Source organism: Lethenteron reissneri, chromosome 59 (genome assembly GCF_015708825.2).
Source record: "Lethenteron reissneri isolate LAM-NWPU_2019-01 chromosome 59, ASM1570882v1, whole genome shotgun sequence".
In the NCBI taxonomy this organism is placed as follows: domain Eukaryota; kingdom Metazoa; phylum Chordata; class Hyperoartia; order Petromyzontiformes; family Petromyzontidae; genus Lethenteron; species Lethenteron reissneri.
Genome location: NC_083837.1, coordinates 4,979,577 through 4,997,631, shown reverse-complemented (window position 1 = coordinate 4,997,631; position 18,055 = coordinate 4,979,577). Strand labels below are relative to the sequence as shown.

The following is an 18,055-nucleotide window of genomic DNA, read 5'->3' as shown; positions in this document are numbered from 1 at the left end:
CTTTTCGCACAGGACAATTACGGTCGGTGGCTATACAATTACAGAAACTATTTTTTCTTCAACTCAGGAGGTATGATAATGATGATGGTTATGTGCCATTCTCTTTTGAAGCAAGGGAACGATGATGACAGCGTGGTGAATCGACACCTAACTGCAGTTTTGAACTTGAAATATTCCCGGTCTGGAGTCACAATTTAAACAGACAAATATCCCCGTATAGCCCGAACAGAATATTGGGGCCAACACTTCTAGTGAGCACTAAGGAAGGGCTGGCATGGCACACGAAGGGTTGGTGGCCAGCACCAAGCCCGGCTGCCTTTGTCTCCCTAGTGGTGTACATTTGTTGAACTTCTTTCGCTTCGTACGTAGCCAACCGTGCTATTCTGAGGTCCCGGGAATGGTGACGTTTACACGCTGTACCGGGTACTCATTTGAGGCTGTCGACCTCGGGGAGGCCCAGGACTGGTTTAGGTAATCGTCACTGACGTTGGCCATGAACGAGAATAGGACTTGGGTAGCGGGGTTCATAGCGCAGCGTGCTAACTGCTACACTAACACTTCCCGTACTCTACGCCGTAATACACACTCATTACACATACACAGAACGGTTCCGTCGGTTGTCATAAAGCTTCGGAGAATGTTGCAATTGAGTTAATCTGGCGTGACGGAGCCCTTCCAGGAACGGGGCAGGCAGGCGGGAACACAATTGTGGCGGAATGCACTTGAATTGTGTACAAATTGCACAATTATGCCCACCCCCCACTTATGTCCCACTCCCTGACCCTTTCTGACCGTGGTCTCAAATCACACATAACACACTGACTCCATCATCAGTCTTGAGGTCCGCTGCCTATCCATTAAAACCCAGGTCACTGTGTCACCCTGTCCCCGCTCTCCACGTGGTTGCAGAACTTGATGGAAGACTTCAAGCAGCGCGTGCAGAAGGAATATGAAACGGAATGCGCCGCCAACCCGCTCGCCAAGCTCCTTCAACTGTCCCCGGCGGAGCAGGATATGATGGCCATTATTAGCATACAGGATGGCGGGCTGCAGGATGGCGAGGGGCAGCAGGAGGAGGGCACTGCCTACGATGGGAACAGAGAGTGAGGGTGGGATGGGAGTGGTAAAACAAACATTGGCATGGCGGCAATGCAGATGTGTGTGTGTGTGTCTGCTTTGACTTTTGTTTCATTCTCTTTCATTGTTGTTCCCGCTGTTGTTCTCAATGTGCCTTGCAATCTCTGCCTCGTCTGTTACAAGTGTATTTTAAGCCTCTCCTAACAGTTGACCCAAATGCGAGTGCAGATTGTTTTGTTTAAAACGTGGTAATGTGGCAATTGAAACCAAATTATTTTTTTCTGAAGTCCTAATGGACATGTGTGAAAAAGAGCTTGATAGCTTATCGCATTCCTCCAGTAATTTTTTTTATTAATTCTGGTTCTGAATGCACGGGGACTGCAATTCACACTTCGACCTGTTTTCCAATACCACGGTGGCACTTGTGATGATGGCATATCCTGTTTAAATGTACATGCTTAGAAAGTAGCCCGTTCCGGTTGTGGAAAACTTTTTTGAAATTTTGTAATGATGGCTTTTTGTAGCCTTTTCATACGTTTAAGAGTTAAGCAGAGCCCAATTATAAAGTTGCGTTGTTTTTTTTTCCTCTCTCTCTCTGCTTCTGATATTTCACACCGGGCCGTAATGATCTTAACACAGACGCGCCCGAGGGTGCCACTCGTCAACTCGCTCGTGTGTGCGTTTTCTCGGCGATGATAGTTTTTGATGGTTTCCTAACACCTCGAAATCTCCGAACCCTCACTGTGCTTCTACAGAATAGCACATGCGCTTACATCGCCTCTCTAATTTTGTTACGGATGATAATGGAGTGGAGTGCTCCATTAACTGGTGTATCATTTTAAAGTATTGAACGTTAATAAAGTTGAAAAAGGTGAGCTGTAAAGTGTGCTGCTTTAGGGGATATGTGTTTGTCCAAGACGGTGTGGAAGCTTCAGGGAATTCGAGAGTGAGCGGACACGGTTTTACCCGAACCAGCAAATGCGTTGTAAAGTTAACGTTACAATAACAGCAGATATGGGTAGATAGAAGAAAACTCAACATGTTCGTCAATATCACTGACATTCCTCAAAGACACTGGTAAAACCATCAGAACATCAACAGCAGGCTGATGCGCACATCTTCGTGAATTGAAAATTAAAGACAGGCCACAGTAGTTCGATTGTGCATTTGCGCCACTGCCAATGTAACAGCAGCGCCGATGTTTTAAACAAATTACTCTTTGGTGTAATTCCAATTCACCAAGATGTGTAATTCCTGCAGTCACGAAAGCTCCCAAATCAAGTTTATGTTTATTGGAAGTGGGAATGTTCGTGTTGGCTGCAATTCTCATGTTTCCGCATGGCATGGGCATAGACCAGAGACTTGCCTCTCTGGCATCAATAAGGAAATTATCTGCTGGGAGCTCCCTCTGGTCAAGTCCGATGTTGATTGAAACGGAGTAAAATCTCAGGAATGTACAGGGTCGTTGGAGGTGAAAGTCGAGGTGAGGCTGTCAGTGACGTGAAGTGTGGGTTGAGTGGACGCGCATCGGTCCGTGCTGTTGATGAATTGACGTCTTGCGAAGCGACGTAAGAAGGTGGAGATGTAAATCGGCGTTTTACTGTGTTTAGGGGGGAGGTACGCGTATGTTAAGTGAACTGCATATTCTTAGGTTTTTTTCGGTAAAGTCACGTAGGTAAAAAAAATAATAAAAGTACTTGATGCAGCAGTCGTGCTGTGACGGTTCCACCTGAAGACGGAAGCTTGTGTTGCCTCCGAAACGTTGTGATTTTTATTTAACTTGTATTAATTTTAATTTTTTTTACCTACGTGACTTTACCGAAAACCCTAAGATTATGAATCCTTGCAGTCACGAAAGCTTCAAATTTAGAATGAAGTGAACTGCAGTTGAACGTTTCAACTATCAATGTTCATTTGTATTGGAAGTTGCAGCATAGCCACACGCACGGAAGAAAAAAAACAATACATTAAAATGCGAAATAAAGTTTGGGAAACTTCGTAATATCGTATCGTGGAAATGTATATCGCGGCAACCGGAGCTTTAAACAGGGGAGGATACTGTGTGCGTGGCGTCACACCTCCGATTAAACACGGTTGGCGACGTACGGCGTGAAAGAAGTTCTTCCGTGTACACAGACTACAGATAAGGGACATAGGCACACGGAGAGACAGGCACTGGCTCAAAGGACCCCCCCCCCCCCCCCCCAATACAATGTCGGTGATGTGTTTATTTTTACCAAGGGTCAAAGGTGTGGAACTTAAGATACGGGATATTCAGCACAACAATAACGTTGGCTGCACGCGGCTTTCTCCTGCCCCACAACAGACAGCCGACAGAGATAGATGTCACACAGCAGCACCTGGTGATGCATGGTGGCTGGTGGCAGCTCATCCCAGAACTACCCAGGCTCGCACCTGCTTCGCTTCACGAGATGTCACGCGATGCGGTGGGGGGGGCATGCCAAGTGCTTCGGTCGTGAGCGAAGAAGTGGTCCTGGATAAATAAAGAACATTGCTGTGACTGTTGTTGCTATGACTGACTTTGTGGTCAAGGCGAAGGTGAGGGCGTGTCGGCTATCCTCAGGGCCACCCCCGAACTGATGGTTCGGGTTGTCGTCCCTGCCCTCATCAAAGGGAGCAAACCCCGGGGCACTGGCACTGAATTCCAATGTTTGAGGAGAGCAGACGAGGAGGGGTGTGGTGAGGGTCGGGGTGGAGGATGGTGAATGGAGGGATGTGGGTGGGTGGAGGATGGAGAGGGTTGGGAGGATGGAGTGTGAGGGTTGCAGGATGCTGGATGGAGCGGTGGGATTGTAGGGTGGGCGGGGGCTGGTAGATGGATGGGAGGGTGGTGGAGAATGACGTTGGGGTGGGGGAAGGGGGATGGAGGGTGGAGAGGATGAGGGTGGTGGATTGAGTGGAGGGGGTGGTGGGAGGTGGAGTGGGGGGGGGGATGGAGGGGGTGGTGGGAGGTGGAATGGGAGGTGGAGTGGGGGGTGGAGGATGGTGAGGGCGTGGTGAGGGAGTGGAGGGCGTGGTGGGGGATGGAGCGGGTGGTGGGGGATGGAGGGGGTGGTGAGGGGGTGGTGGGGGGTGGAGGTGGAGGGGGTGGTGAGGTAGTGGAGGGGGTGGGGGTGGTGGGAGGTGGAGTGGGGGGTGGAGGATGGAGGGGGTGGTGAGGGAGTGGAGGGGGTGGTGGGGGGTGGAGGTGGAGGGGGTGGTGAGGTAGTGGGGGTGGAGGGCGTGGTGGGTTAGGGTCGTTGACGTCAATAAACGTCACCTGTGGGGCGCGCCTAGGAGCACATTCTTGCGCTGATCCAGGTGTCCGACGCACATCCACACGGCTGGGTTTGACTCCGGGAAGAGGCTCATCCGACAGGTAAGGCTCTCGTCTGTCTGCCTGTGTGTGTGGGGGGGAGGAAACTGGAGATTTAGTAATGTCGTGACCATGCGAATCAAACTACGGCGTGCGCATCGTAAAGCCACCGTGGCCATGAGCTCATTCAAAGGAGCTGGGGAAACGGCCAAAAAAAAACGACACCAACTCTCTCGCCGCGAACCTCGTCGTATGCACGCGTGCACGTTTGCACCTCGAACCTCTTTCGCACCGTACGTAGCCAACCGTGCCAATCGGAAGTGCCGGGGGAAGGACGTTCGAAAGAAACGAGTTTGTCAATCTCGATGATGATTTTAAAGTGGCATCACAGCTCCCAGTAAGTTTCCCAATATCGGAAGGGAAGAGCGTTCCAGACGGCCGCCGGAAGCGCTGAGCGCCGTCTCTGTTCGCCGTCGCTGCGAGGATGACCGATCGGAGTTCGTGGGATGATGATGATGGTGGTTGTGGTAGTTTTCGCTCCTTGGCGAGATCGGCCAAGGTGCTGTGGTTTCATTTGTTTGCAAGCACTTTGTGTGTGTGTATTTATATAATGAGCGCGACCCTATCAACGCGTTCGTTCGGCAACCAGAAGCCAATGCAGCTCACCGGACGGACACGGTCTCGGATCTTGCAGTAGCCCCCCAAACCCCCCAACCCCCCCAGAGTGCTGTGTAAACGCTGCCCATCGCAGCCTTGTTAATATCGTGGGCAGCAGCAGCATCAGCAGTAGCAGCAGTAGCATCAGCAGCAGCATCAGCAGCAAATGCAGCAGCATCAGTAGCATCAGCAGCAGCATCAGCAGCAGCATTAGCAGCAGCAGCATCAGCAGCAGCAGCGGGACCTCGACATTTGCGTCGAGCTCCATGAACCACGACGCTCCTGTTGCTGTTGCTGCTGCTGCTGTTGCTGCTGCTGCTACTGCTGTTGCTGCTGCTGTTGCTGCTGCCGCTGCTGCTAAAATCGTGGACGAGAACAGTCGCGATTTGCTGCCAGCGTCTGCGTGATGAGAGGCGAATGCCCTTCAGTGCATCGGTCACGGGGATTTGTTGACTCTTAAGAGAGCGCGCCGCGACTCCAGATCTCGACGATAACGCATCGAGTTCGCGACAACATCTAGCACACGACTATAACACGTGGAAACCACGATATAACCTCTATATATACTGTTAGGGTTTTTCGGTAAAGTCACGTAGGTAAAAATAAAATAAGTAATAAAAGCAACAGAAATAATAATAGAAATAAAGTAATAAAGCGCATTTTATGTATTGTTTTATTTCTATTATTATTTCTATTATTTTTATAATAATAAATCACATTTGATTAATTATTTTATTTCTATTATTTCTATTATTTTTATTATAACAAATCACTTTTTATTTAATATTTTATTTCTATTATTATTTCTATTATTTTTATAAGAACAAATCACATTTGATTTATAATTTTATTTCTATTATTTGTATTATAAAAAATCACTTTTGATTGATTATTTTATTAATATTATTATTTCTATTATTTGTATTATTTCTTTTATTTTTACCTACGTGACTTTACCGAAAAAACCTAAGAGTATGAATCTTTGCAGTCACGAAAGCTTCAAATCTAGAATTAACCTCTATATATATACAGGGGCCAATGGTAACCCAATGGGGTTCACTATAATGCCTGATGGATTAGTTATAACTTATGAAACTATAGCAATGTGTGTATGTTGTGAACTCCTTTCGCATGGTACGTAGCCAACCGCACTAATCTGAGATGCGGGGTGGACTTGCAATGTACAAAACACCCTTGCTAACGCATGATAACGTATGGACCCATGGTAACACACGTTCCCCATGGTAACGCATGATAACGTATGGACCCATGGTAACACACGTTCCCCATGGCAACGCATGATAACGTACGTACCCATGGTAACACACGTTCCCATGGCAACGCATGATAACGTATGGACCCATGGTAACACACGTTCCCCATGGCAACGCATGATAACGTACGTACCCATGGTAACACGTTCCCATGGCAACGCATGGTAACGTATGGACCCATGATAATGCACAGAGACCCGTGGTAAGGGGCCGTCCATAAATGACGTCACGCGATTTTGGACGATTTTTGCCCCCCCCCCCCCTCGTCACACGGCGTCACAAAAAGTCAGACCCCCCCTATCATATGACGTCACAAAGATCTGCCCCCCCCCCGCCTCAAACCATATTTTCATTTTGAAAATAAAACATGCTTCAAATCGCTTTAAACTATTGTCATTGTAGTGCGTATTTAATGTGGGGCTGCACGCTGATGTTGTAGGAGTGTTGTTAAAACAATTAGTGTTGTTATAACAATTCTATATTTAGATTTAAAGCTTTCGTGACTGCAGGGATTCATATTCTTTGTTCTTTCGGTAAAGTCATGTAGAAGGGAAATAATAAAATTATAAAAATATAAAACAATAAACTTCTCACGACGTTTCGACTGCAACACAAGCAATCATCATCAGGTGTGAAATCCACAGCAAGAAAATTTGAAAAAAAGTGGCGGTTTTATGTTTATTATTTTATTATTTCCCTTCTACGTGACTTTACCGAAAGAACCAAGAATTTGAATTCTATATTTATTTAAAGTTGCGCATTTGATGTGACGTCACATTTCTCAAACCACCCCCTCGTCACACATCGTCACAAATATCTGACTACCCCTCCCCCTAGATGCGTGACCTCATTTATGGACGGCCCCTAACGCATGTATCCATGATAACGCAGGGGTTCCGTGATAACCAATGATAACACACGATGACACGTACAATGTGTCGTGTGTTCCCTGGCATGGACTCATAATAGCAGTCGTTCTGCAATGAGATGTGGTCATTCGTGGCGTTTGAGTGACGTTGTTTCTGCACCGATTGCAACATTTCATTTGCGCTCGGCATTTTCGGTGACCCCAGACCACTCTCGCCGATGAGACTCGCCACCACCTGGTGTCCTAGAGCCTTCACGTGGTGAAACAAAATACGTTCGCTTTATTTGTAGAGCGAGCTTGCGTACAGGAGGGTTATAAAGATCCTTCCGTGATGTTGTTGAGGTGTGGCGCCTCGTGGCCCAAAGTTCAGTCCCGAGCTGCCATCCGTTGGGATCGTTAAATAATCTCCGCACGTTTCATCGAAATCGTCGCATCCGCACCCTCCTGGCTCTGACACTTCTCATCCAAGGCACCGCCGGAGCCATCGATCGCATCGGAACATCGTGAAACAGGCCCGAGTGCTGCTCCACATCTCCTTCGTGAATGGGGGGAATCATTGATATGCGAATTTTTTCTCTGCCCCCTCCCTCTCTCCGCCCCCGCCCCCCTCTCTATATTTAAGGCACCGTCACAGAAACGACCTCTCTCTTTGTGCCGATATGTGTCCTCTCTCTGTGTGTCCTTGTATGTCTGTCTATAGTTTTCTAGTTAGATTTTTGTTGCTATTTCTTTTATGTCTGATGATAATTGCCCGTGTTGCAATCGAAACGTCGTAATATGCTATTATTTAATTTATTATTTTATCTAAGAACCAAAGAATAATTCCTGCAGTCACGAAAGCTCCAAAATTAAGAGGGAATCAAGAGCGCAGTGCGTAGCGCGATTGTGACCATGCAATCCGATCTATTGGACCGTAGTGTAAACCCGCAGAGGGGTACAGTGCAGAGATAGAGAGACAGACTCGGAGAGCTACAGAGACCCAGAGCGACACATAGGAGACTCCGAGATGCATACTCATAGAGATGCATCGAGACCCACAGAGATTCATGGAGATACATTGAGAGCCACAGAGGTCCATAGAGATCCACAGAGATGCATTAAAGACTGGCCACAGTAGAGCAAGCGGTGGCCATGCAATGCAAACTATGGACCATGGCAGTAAACATACTCTTTGGTTTTTTCGGTAAAGTCACGTAGGTAAAAAAGAAAATAAATGAAAAAAATGTAATTAAATCACGACGTTTCGGGCGCAACACAAGCGTCCGTCATCAGGTGAGAAAGCATGACCTACTGCTGATGCAAACTGTTTTAAAACGGTTTTAGGCCATGCTTTCCCACCTGATGATGGACGCTTGTGTTGCCTCCGAAACGTCGTGATTGAATATAGTTGTTTTCATTTATTTTATTTTTTACCTACGTGACTTTACCGAAAAAACCAAAGAGTATGAATCCTTGCAGTCACGAAAGCTTCAAATCTAGAATCATGGCAGGAAACCCACTGTGGTCTGCACTCTTTCAAAGGAGGAGGAGGAAGAGCAAAACGACACGAACTCTGAACTAGATTCGAAGCTTTCGTGACTGCAGGAATTACTCATTGGTTCTTTCGGTAAAGCCAAACTTTCGATTTTCTTGCTTGTAAACCAGGGGTGGGGAACCTTTTTTCTGCCAAGGGCCATTTGGATATTTATAACATCATTCGCGGGCCATACAAAATTATCACCTGAAAAATTAGCCTGCTATATTTGGTCAAACATTTAATTAACTCACCCCTAATGTGGCTGGAACTGCTTCTCTTTGGCGAGGCGTGTGACGTTAGCTGGTACTCTTGGGTTTATTCGGTAAAGTCACGTAGGTAAAAAATATAAAATTAAAAATTACTAAAAGTAATAATAGAAATAAAATAAAATAATAAATCACGACGTTTCAGAGGCAACACAAGTCTCCATCATCAGGTGGGACCGTCACAACTAGATTTGCTGTATCAAGTGAGGCAGAGATTCCAAGATATAAGTTCTTAAATACAAGTTAAGGAAAAACAAACCCTAAGAGTATGAATCCTTGCAGTCACGAAAGCTTCAAATCTAGAATGTTAGCTGGTGTTGATGATGTTGCTTCTCGCAACTGCTTTTCCAGGTTTGCTCCTAGATTTATTGCATTTCGAGTCCCGCCTGCGGTTGCCTTGGCAGGGCAAGACCCAATTGATTTCGAACGTTCCCCACCCCTGATTTAAGGCCTCGGCACAGATTCGTTGTAGTTCAGTTTGTCTTGGTGAATGTCTCGCTCGGTGTGTCTTTGTGTGTCTCTCTCTCTCTGCACGTGTGTGTCTGCCAATGTTGTTTCCGTGTCTGTGTTTTATCATTCATTCGCACCTGATGACGGTTGCTTGTGTTGCAATCGAAACGTCGTATTCTATTATTATTAGATTTTATTGTCTACGTGACTTTACCGAAAGAACCAAAGAGTGACACGAACTCTCTCTCTCTCCTGATGCCCTATCGCCGTGGCCAGTAGCAGACCTCGACATTGGCATTTAGCTCCCGAACAATATTGCCATGCGCAAAATGAAATATCAGTGCGTAAAAAAACATATATAATAGGTGACGTTTCGGGATGCTGTTGCTTAGCAACTCGGGGTGCTGTTGCTTAACAACTCAGGGTTGTGTTGCTGAGCAACTCAGGGTTGTGTTGCTTAGCTACCCAGGGGTGTGTTGCTTAGCAACTCGGGGTGCTGTTGCTTAGCAACTCGGGATGCTGTTGCTTAGCAACTCGGGGTGCTGTTGCTTTACAACTCAGGGTTGTGTTGCTGAGCAACTCAGAGTTGTGTTGCTTAGCTACCCAGGGGTGTGTTGCTTAGCAACTCGGGGTGCTGTTGCTTAGCAACTCGGGATGCTGTTGCTTAGCAACTCGGGATGCTGTTGCTTAGCAACGGGGTGCTGTTCCTTAAAAACGCAGGGTTGTGTTGCTGAGCAACTCAGGGTGCTGTTGCTTAGCAATTCAAGGTTGTGTTGCTTAGCAACCCAGGGTTGTGTTGCTTAGCAACTCGGGGTGCTGTTGCTTAGCAACTCGGGGTGCTGTTGCTTAGCAACTCGGGGTGCTGTTTCTTAAAAACTCAGGGTTGTGTTGCTTAGCAACTCGGGGTGCTGTTGCTTAGCAACTCGGGATGCTGTTGCTTAGAAACTCAGGGTTGTGTTGCTTAGCAACCCAGGGTTGTGTTGCTTAGCAACTCAGGGTTCTGTTGCTGAGTAACTCGACTTGGCAGGGCACGCTCGAAGTTTTCTAGGAGCGGGAGCTTGGGACAATTACAGACTCTCATGGCTATCAAAGTCTGTAATTGCCCAAAGCTCGAACGCAAATTTTATGATTATTTGTGTTTAGTGTTGGGCTAATGAGTCTCAAATGACATGCGCAAACAACCACGTGCAAAAAGTGCAACCCAGGGTTGCGTTATGCAAAAACCATCGGCCTCTTCTGAACAACGGCATTTTGACCCGGATTGTCTCAGGTCGCCTTCGAAATGTATTTGAGCAAATGCCACCAAATTGACAGCAGCAGCAGCAGCAAGGATGATGCCAAAACGGAAGTCTGTGGACCGATTTCGTCCGAGCCAGGACTCATCGGCGCAAGTAAAGTCACCCACGCTCACCGCTTCACAGCGTGCATTGGGACACCTTCATACGGGGAGTGTGCCCTTCGACCGCTACCCCAGTAGACATAGTATATTCGGGAAACTTGGTCAAACGTTGTAAAACCGCATGCCAACGTTGGCATGCTCACTGAGATGTGAGGCTCATTCATTTCGAGTCGACGGAGCCAGACGCTCGGGTAGCCAGACTATATTCCGAGGATTATTATGATTCGGAGGGCTAATGCCAGGGCTCGCCGGCTCGCTCACAATGGACAGGGTTCACGGCTAACGCCACACTTGCGGCCAAATGACCCGGAAAGCACCTGGTCTCCTCAGCCCTCTGGAGATGAGCAAGTTGAGATGGGCGACCGACTCCCTCCCCACCCACCGCCACGCAAGCCGGCTTGCCAGAGGCGGCTGTGGGACGCATTGCGGTGCTGTACAGTACTTCCATGCTCCCACGTCTACGCCCGCCTGCCTGTAAGCAACCCGCATGCCGTGCGGGATGAAACTCATCCATCGGTGGATCGATACACAGGGGTTGTTGGTACATTGGCCTGAAAGCATGTGTGTGTGCGCTCTTGCTGATCGACGACCCTCAGCTATTCATTCATCCGTCCTCTGGACAAGCACGGAGCCCGCGACTCTATGGGAATCCCAAATCTTTGGCACGTGGTCGTGACGGGTACTGCAAGATCTGACCGTGTCCTCCGTCCGGTGCTCGCCGAAGCTGCATTGGCTTACGATTGCCGAGCGAATGCGTTAATAAGGCAGCACTCGTTACCCACAATCTGCTTGCCACAAATGAAGCACAATACCTCGCTGATCTTGTCCAGGAGCATGAACCATCTTCGCGCAAACTCCGGTCACACTCGCAGCAGCAGATGGCGGTCACCGCATCGCGTGACGCTTTCTGATGCGCTTCAGCGGCCGTCTGGAACGCTCTTTCCTCCTATATTAGAACGCCACCGGAGTTTTGCGCTTTTAAATCTAAATTGAAAACTCATTTCTTGAGAACTGCTTTTTTTGCTTTCAGTTTGTTGTCCTTCCCCCGTACCTCCAATCCCCACGGTTGGCTCCGTACGGTGCCAAAAAAGTTCTACTTAGATACACAGAAAAATTGCTGCCTGAACAACACTGCCGGTGCTGTTGACCAGAATCACCGGAGTTCTCCCGGCCGTGATCCTCACGAGTTCGGTAGAACTTGTGCGTCACGTCCTTGCTTCCCACTCCGCGTCTCTCTGTCAGCCGAGGGCCCCAACGCTCCCCACTCGCACTCGGGGGGTGCACGTCAGCCGTCACGCAACAACAACCGCCATTCGCCACTAAGTGGCGGTGACGTCACCACGACGCTTGTGCCAGGCCATGTGCACCTTGAGGCCACGTGAAGTGTCGAACGCCCGCTGGCAGGAGGTCAGGGGCAGACCCAGGTGCCACGGGTCGACTGACTGAGATGACCGAGATGACTGGCTGATGCACCACCTGTGCCCCCTACTGTGCCAACTTGCTGTGCTTTAGCCACCCGGCGCTCCGCTCGTTGTTGTGAGCGTCGCTCCTCCGCCCTCCGTTGTTGTTGGAGGGCGACTGCCTCCAACTGCCCGGTAGCGTCCTTCACGAGCCTCCTCCACTGAGGCCGATCTTGACACCGCTGGTACCGGTCATCGGCAAGTCCACTCAGCTCCACGTCCTCCTGTACCACACCACTCCATCTCTTCTCTAGCCCGTGCCACGCTCGTTTAGCCCCCTCGATCCAGCCGAACAAAAGCTGCTTAGGCATGCGTCACGCACGCACACACAGCCTGCAGGCCATGGTGAACTACCACAACGGTGCACGTTTCATTGATGCGCCGACACGCCGACACGCTGACTCGCTGACACACCAGCGCACGAACAACCCAGGTCATGATTCGGCCTGGACACGCTGGCACACACCGGTTTCCCTGGCACCATCTCGCGCATCTCTCGTGCGTGCTTTTTGGAGTGTTTTTTTTTTGGTCATGGTGCTTGTGAACTGCTGCCAGCAAGATCGCCAAGTGACTAACACCGGCGTCTTACGCGAAACAGACGTGTAATTCAATCTAGATTTGAAATTTTCGTGACTGCAGGGATCCATACTCTTTGGTTCTTTCGGTAAAGTCACGTAGATAGAAAGTTAAATAAATTAAATCACGACGTTTCGATTGCAATACAAGCAATCATCAACCTGGTGATGCTCATCAACCTGATGATGATTGCTTGTGTTGCAATCTAAACGTCGTGATTTATTTTATTTTATACCTACGTGACTTTACCGAAATAATCAAAGAGTACAGACATGTACATTTTTTATACTCTTTTCGCGTCATATTTTTTCGCGGCGATTTCGAGTCCGTGCCTGTGGGGGGGATTTTCAGTTTTGTCGGCTCGTAAAAAAAAAATCCGCTCACTGTATCTGGTGCTGGCCAAAACAACATCTCAGTGTTGAAAAATTTACCCGCAAATTACTCAATTGGGATTCCACTCTACACGTGGATATTGAAGCCCCGCACTGAGAAAAACTTGGCAGGACCCCCCTTGTGGCATGAACAAGAATCTTGCACCTCAGTGTCCTGAGTAAACAAGCATCATAATAATAACTCAAATCATTAGCATCATTGTGGAGGATATAAGAAAATCTGCCGATGAGACACTGTTTGTCGAAACCAGTCCGGAGTTTTGCTTGTCTTGAAATCAACGAAGCCCATGTTTTGCTCATGCACTATATCATAACACTGGTCAACAAAAAAAACATTTTTTTCTGGCCTGGACTTTTGCAGCTGTTTTAGACTAATTTCAGGGTGCCGATTCCAAATCTGATCTCAGATTTGCTCTATCACATTTCATTTTTATGCTATCGGCATACCCCATTCTCATTGATTTTACCCGAAATTAACTCTGTCACTTATGATTGCAAGTTGTTGCGAGTCAGTGACTGCTTTAGTGTTAAAATATGGTGCTGTATTTTTAGGATAGTGTGTTTATAATATAATCTTATGTAGATATCCACATTTATTTAATATTTTTCTGCAGTTTTTATTGAAAATGCAATATTTTATATCTCAAAAACCTGATGTGATAGACAAAAACTGATGCCAGATTTGGAATCAGCACCCCAAAATTACCTTAAAACCGTTGGAATACCTTATGCCAGAAAAAGTGTGTTGACCAGTGTAATAATTGTGATTTTTTTATTAGGTGGAGAGAAGCGGATACGTGAATGAGACTTAATGTCTTCTTATTTATTTTGTTCATTATAATAACGATGATCATTTAGATTCTGCGTGTACAAGTGCAATTGGCCGTGTGTTTGTGGGCTCGAGTTAAAACCAAACTAAATAATTTAATTTACCAGGTAAAGCCCCACTGAACTATTAGCTTTTTCTTCTTGGTTCTTTCGGTAAAGTCACGTAGAAGGGAAATAATAAAAATAAAACATAATAAAATAAAATACAATTATTTTATTACTTCCCTTCTACGTGACTTTACCGAAAGAACCAAGAAGATGAATCCCTGCAGTCACGAAAGCTTTAAATCGAAATTTATTAGCTTTTTTTTCAGGAACGACCTGCCCACAAACGATAGCTCGACAAAGTGACTCATCACGAAAATTTTGAGCGGTCAAATACTCTAAACGCGTGACGCTGATTCTAAATGTGGAGGGAAAAACCGGAGGACCCGGAGAAAAGTCGACGCGACCACGAGGAGAAGACGCACACTACAGATATACAGGCGTCAGGCTCGGGATCGAACCCAACGACTTCTTCCATACCAGCCGAGGGAGTGAACATCTCGCCACCGCAGGACAATTGAGTCAACATATCTCGGCTAAACTGGAGCAAGACAAAGCTAAGCCCCAACGCACAGGAACACAAAACCGAGCAAAACAATCGATACGACAGCTGACAGACACGCAAAGGATTGGCAAAAGACCAGGCACAGATGCAGGGATGTCCGTGGCGGCATAGGGGCCGTCCATAAATGACGTCACGCACCTAGGGGGGGGGGGATCAGACATTTGTGACGATGTGTGACGAGGGGAGGGGGGTTTGAGAAATGTGACGTCACGTAAAATGCGCAACTTGCTTGTGTTGCAATCGAAACGTCGTGATGTAATTTAATTATTTTAATTTTTTATTTTATTCTTATTTTTTTTTCACCTACGTGACTTTACCGAAAGAACCAAAGAGTACGTTTAAATAGACTTTTTAATAAATGTTTTCTCCTACAACATCAGAGTGCATTAAATACGCACTACAATGACAATAGTTTAAAGCGATTTGAAGCATGTTTTATTTTTGGGGGGCAGTGCTTTGTGACGTCATATTTGAGCGGGGGTCTGACTTTTTATGACGCCGTGTTACAATGGTGGGGGGGGGGGTCAAAAATCGCGTGATGTCATTTATAAACGGCCCCATAGCAGGCGAGGGAGATGACATCTCAACCACCACGGCGCCTCCAAATCTCACCAGAATGGTGACACCAGTTTAGTCCGGGGCTTTGGAACCGTGCCTCTCGCAGCCCTGTGAGCCATTCGGCTCTTGAATCGGGTGCAACCGCAACAAACAAAAAACAAAAACATGAACAAGAAAACATCTTAAAGTGACTATGTGCAAACAGGAAATCCAAGAAAAGACAGCAAAATATTGCAGAAAAAGCACCATACACCAACGCTGTGTGCAAAAATCCCAGTGGGATGTAAGTCAAACAACAACACCAACCACAAGACAACTTAGATTAAGGCCATCAGTCTAACTCCGTACTACAACAAACCAAAAAAGTTTTCTAAATCACCAAAATAAAGCCATAAAAGCAATGTAGCAGTGATCATAGGGAACTGTGACCGAATTTTCACAATAAACGACATAAACAACACGTACCACCAAACCCTGCAGCCATGGCTGGCTGCACGCGTCACTCCACAACAGCAGGAGCATCAGTCGGAGTATCAAAGTTTTTCAATGCACCTTTAAGATCAGCACACTAAATCAAAACACAGATCATACTTGGGGCTCTCTCGCTCCCTCCATCCCCCCAGGCTGCCTGCCGCGTGCGATGCAGCGTCACCCGCGTGAGTCGAGGGCGTGTTCGCGGCCCGCATGGCCGTGGCTCGAGCTTTATTAAATCATTCGTGATTTGTTTGACAGCCGACAAAGCCACCCAGCTACTGGGCGATGCATCTGATCTTCCGATAACCATCGACTCAAGAAAATGTAATGTTCGCGGCCTGCTTCCCCGACCCCCAACACACCGCCGCAATCGTTGCACGTAGATGAGTTCTCGTGGAACAATGCAACCCACTGTGTGTCCCAGACAACGACCCGCAGAAGTGGTTATCGCATCGCAGAACTACTACCTGTAATACGAAGTTCAACTTATAAGGATAGGTGTGACCCTTTCTGGAAATAAAACAGCCGTAAAAAAAATCTAGATTAGAAGTTTTCGTGACTGCAGGGTATCCATACTCTTTGGTTCTATCGGTAAAGTCACGTAGGTTTAAAATAAAATAAATCACGACGTTTCGGGCGCAACACAAGCGTCCGTCATCAGGTGGGACAACCACAGCAAGAAACAATTGCTGAAGTGGGCCAGAGAGCTGCCGTGACAAGAGGTTATATAGGTGAGAGAGGGGGGGAGGAGCAAGGGGGGAGAGATAGAGAGAGGAGGGGGGGGGTAGGGGAGCGCTGCGTAAAAATGTTAAAGCATAAAACCGAAACCTTTTGCAAGGAATCCTGTCTGCATTCACCACATTATACTCGTGGTGAACATGCAAACAAAAACACGCTCTGATAGTATATGATGCATTGTCTATGAAACTGATTGGTCCACACCAGAGACATCTTTCTCTCGAGCCTCGTCTCAAACGGTGTTAGACCAGAGGACGCCAAAAGGCAAACAGCACAAGGACCATGCCACTCTCAGGGCATTGAGAGTCCGGCGTGAGCAGCTATATCATGGGACCTGCCTTGCCAGGATAAAAATATAAGAATATGTCTTACACTTTCTGGCAATAAAACAGCTGTGTTAAGATGTTAAAGCACCAAACAACAACAAAAAACAAACACGAAGCAAAAAAAATTGCATGTTTTTGTTTGAATGTTCACCACAAGTATATGTGGTTAGTGCAGACATGATTCATTGCAAAAGGTTTCAGTTTGCTGTTTTAACATCTTAACACACTTCGATTTAAAGCTTTCGTGACTGCAGGGATTCATATTCTTGGTTCTTTCGGTAAAGTCATGTAGAAGGGAAATAATAAAATAATAAAAATAAAACAATCGAATTATCACGACGTTTCGATTGCAACACAAGCAATCATCCTCGGGTGTGCAAACCACAGCAAGAAAATTTGAAAACCGCCACTTTTTGCATATTCTTAACACACCTTGTTTCATTGCCAGAAAGTGTCAAACCTCTTCTAATATTTTGATATACCGGCAAGGGAGGTCCCATGGAGTAAGTTCAAATGGTTACATACTGCCGCAAAGTATCCACTCGCCCTCGGAGACTTAGAGAGGACGACTCGGAGATACAAGGAGAAAGCACAGACTATGAACGTTGAGCATTTTTCGCACCGTACATAACCAGCCCTGCTAATCGGAGGTGCGGGTTAAGGACAACAAACTGTAAATAAGAAATTGGTCCTCGATGTAGATGATTTGAAAGGACATAGGCTTCCTAATATCGGAAGCAAGAGCGTTCCAGACGGCTGCAGAAGCGCATCTGACAAGCGGGAAGGCACCAGCAACCATGGGGTGAGCTGGCGCTGTCAACAATTGCCCAAGCTCTGTGTTCCTCTAAATATGAAGGTTTTATCGGCCAATCAAATGAGCATTTATACATGTGACAGGAAGCAGGAGTGCCCCGAGAAAGCCCACGCGGGCGAGGGGGCAACGCGATATCCCATAGAGATTGAACAGGTGGAGTCCGAATTTTGCTGTACCGCCTTCTCCTGGCAATCGAGGGTATGGCTTCACATCGACACCTGTTGAAAGGGAGTTTCACAACATCTCTGTGTGTGAGCCACCAGTGCTCGATTACAGGCGTGCATAGCTACCACCGCCCCTTTGATTGAGCACTATCATGCACCAGTACCTGCAATCCGTACTTGGGATCGGACTAGAACGTGTGAAATACAATCGTGGAGATTACTAGAGCAGAAGCAATTGAAGGCCGCATGTTCCAATGACATCCTGTATTGATGGTTCAGCTGCCATTATGAT

General features: G+C 47.1%; 2 protein-coding genes across 3 annotated transcripts in view; both read left to right on the top strand.

Annotated features, from left to right (window-relative positions):
• NDC80 (NDC80 kinetochore complex component) overlaps nt 1–1,960 on the top strand; it is a 30,623-nt gene extending 28,663 nt beyond the window's left edge. The window contains 1 exon segment of the mRNA XM_061575794.1: nt 910–1,960. Coding sequence (XP_061431778.1) covers nt 910–1,107 — 198 coding nt within the window. The 3' untranslated portion in view covers nt 1,108–1,960.
• A 2,359-nt stretch (nt 1,961–4,319) lies between these two features.
• LOC133357674 (inner centromere protein-like) overlaps nt 4,320–18,055 on the top strand; it is a 46,473-nt gene continuing 32,737 nt past the window's right edge. For both annotated transcript variants that reach the window (XM_061575759.1, XM_061575758.1), the window contains exon 1: nt 4,320–4,456. The gene's annotated coding sequence lies outside the window, so the exon portion shown is untranslated. The remainder of the gene's footprint in view (nt 4,457–18,055) is intronic.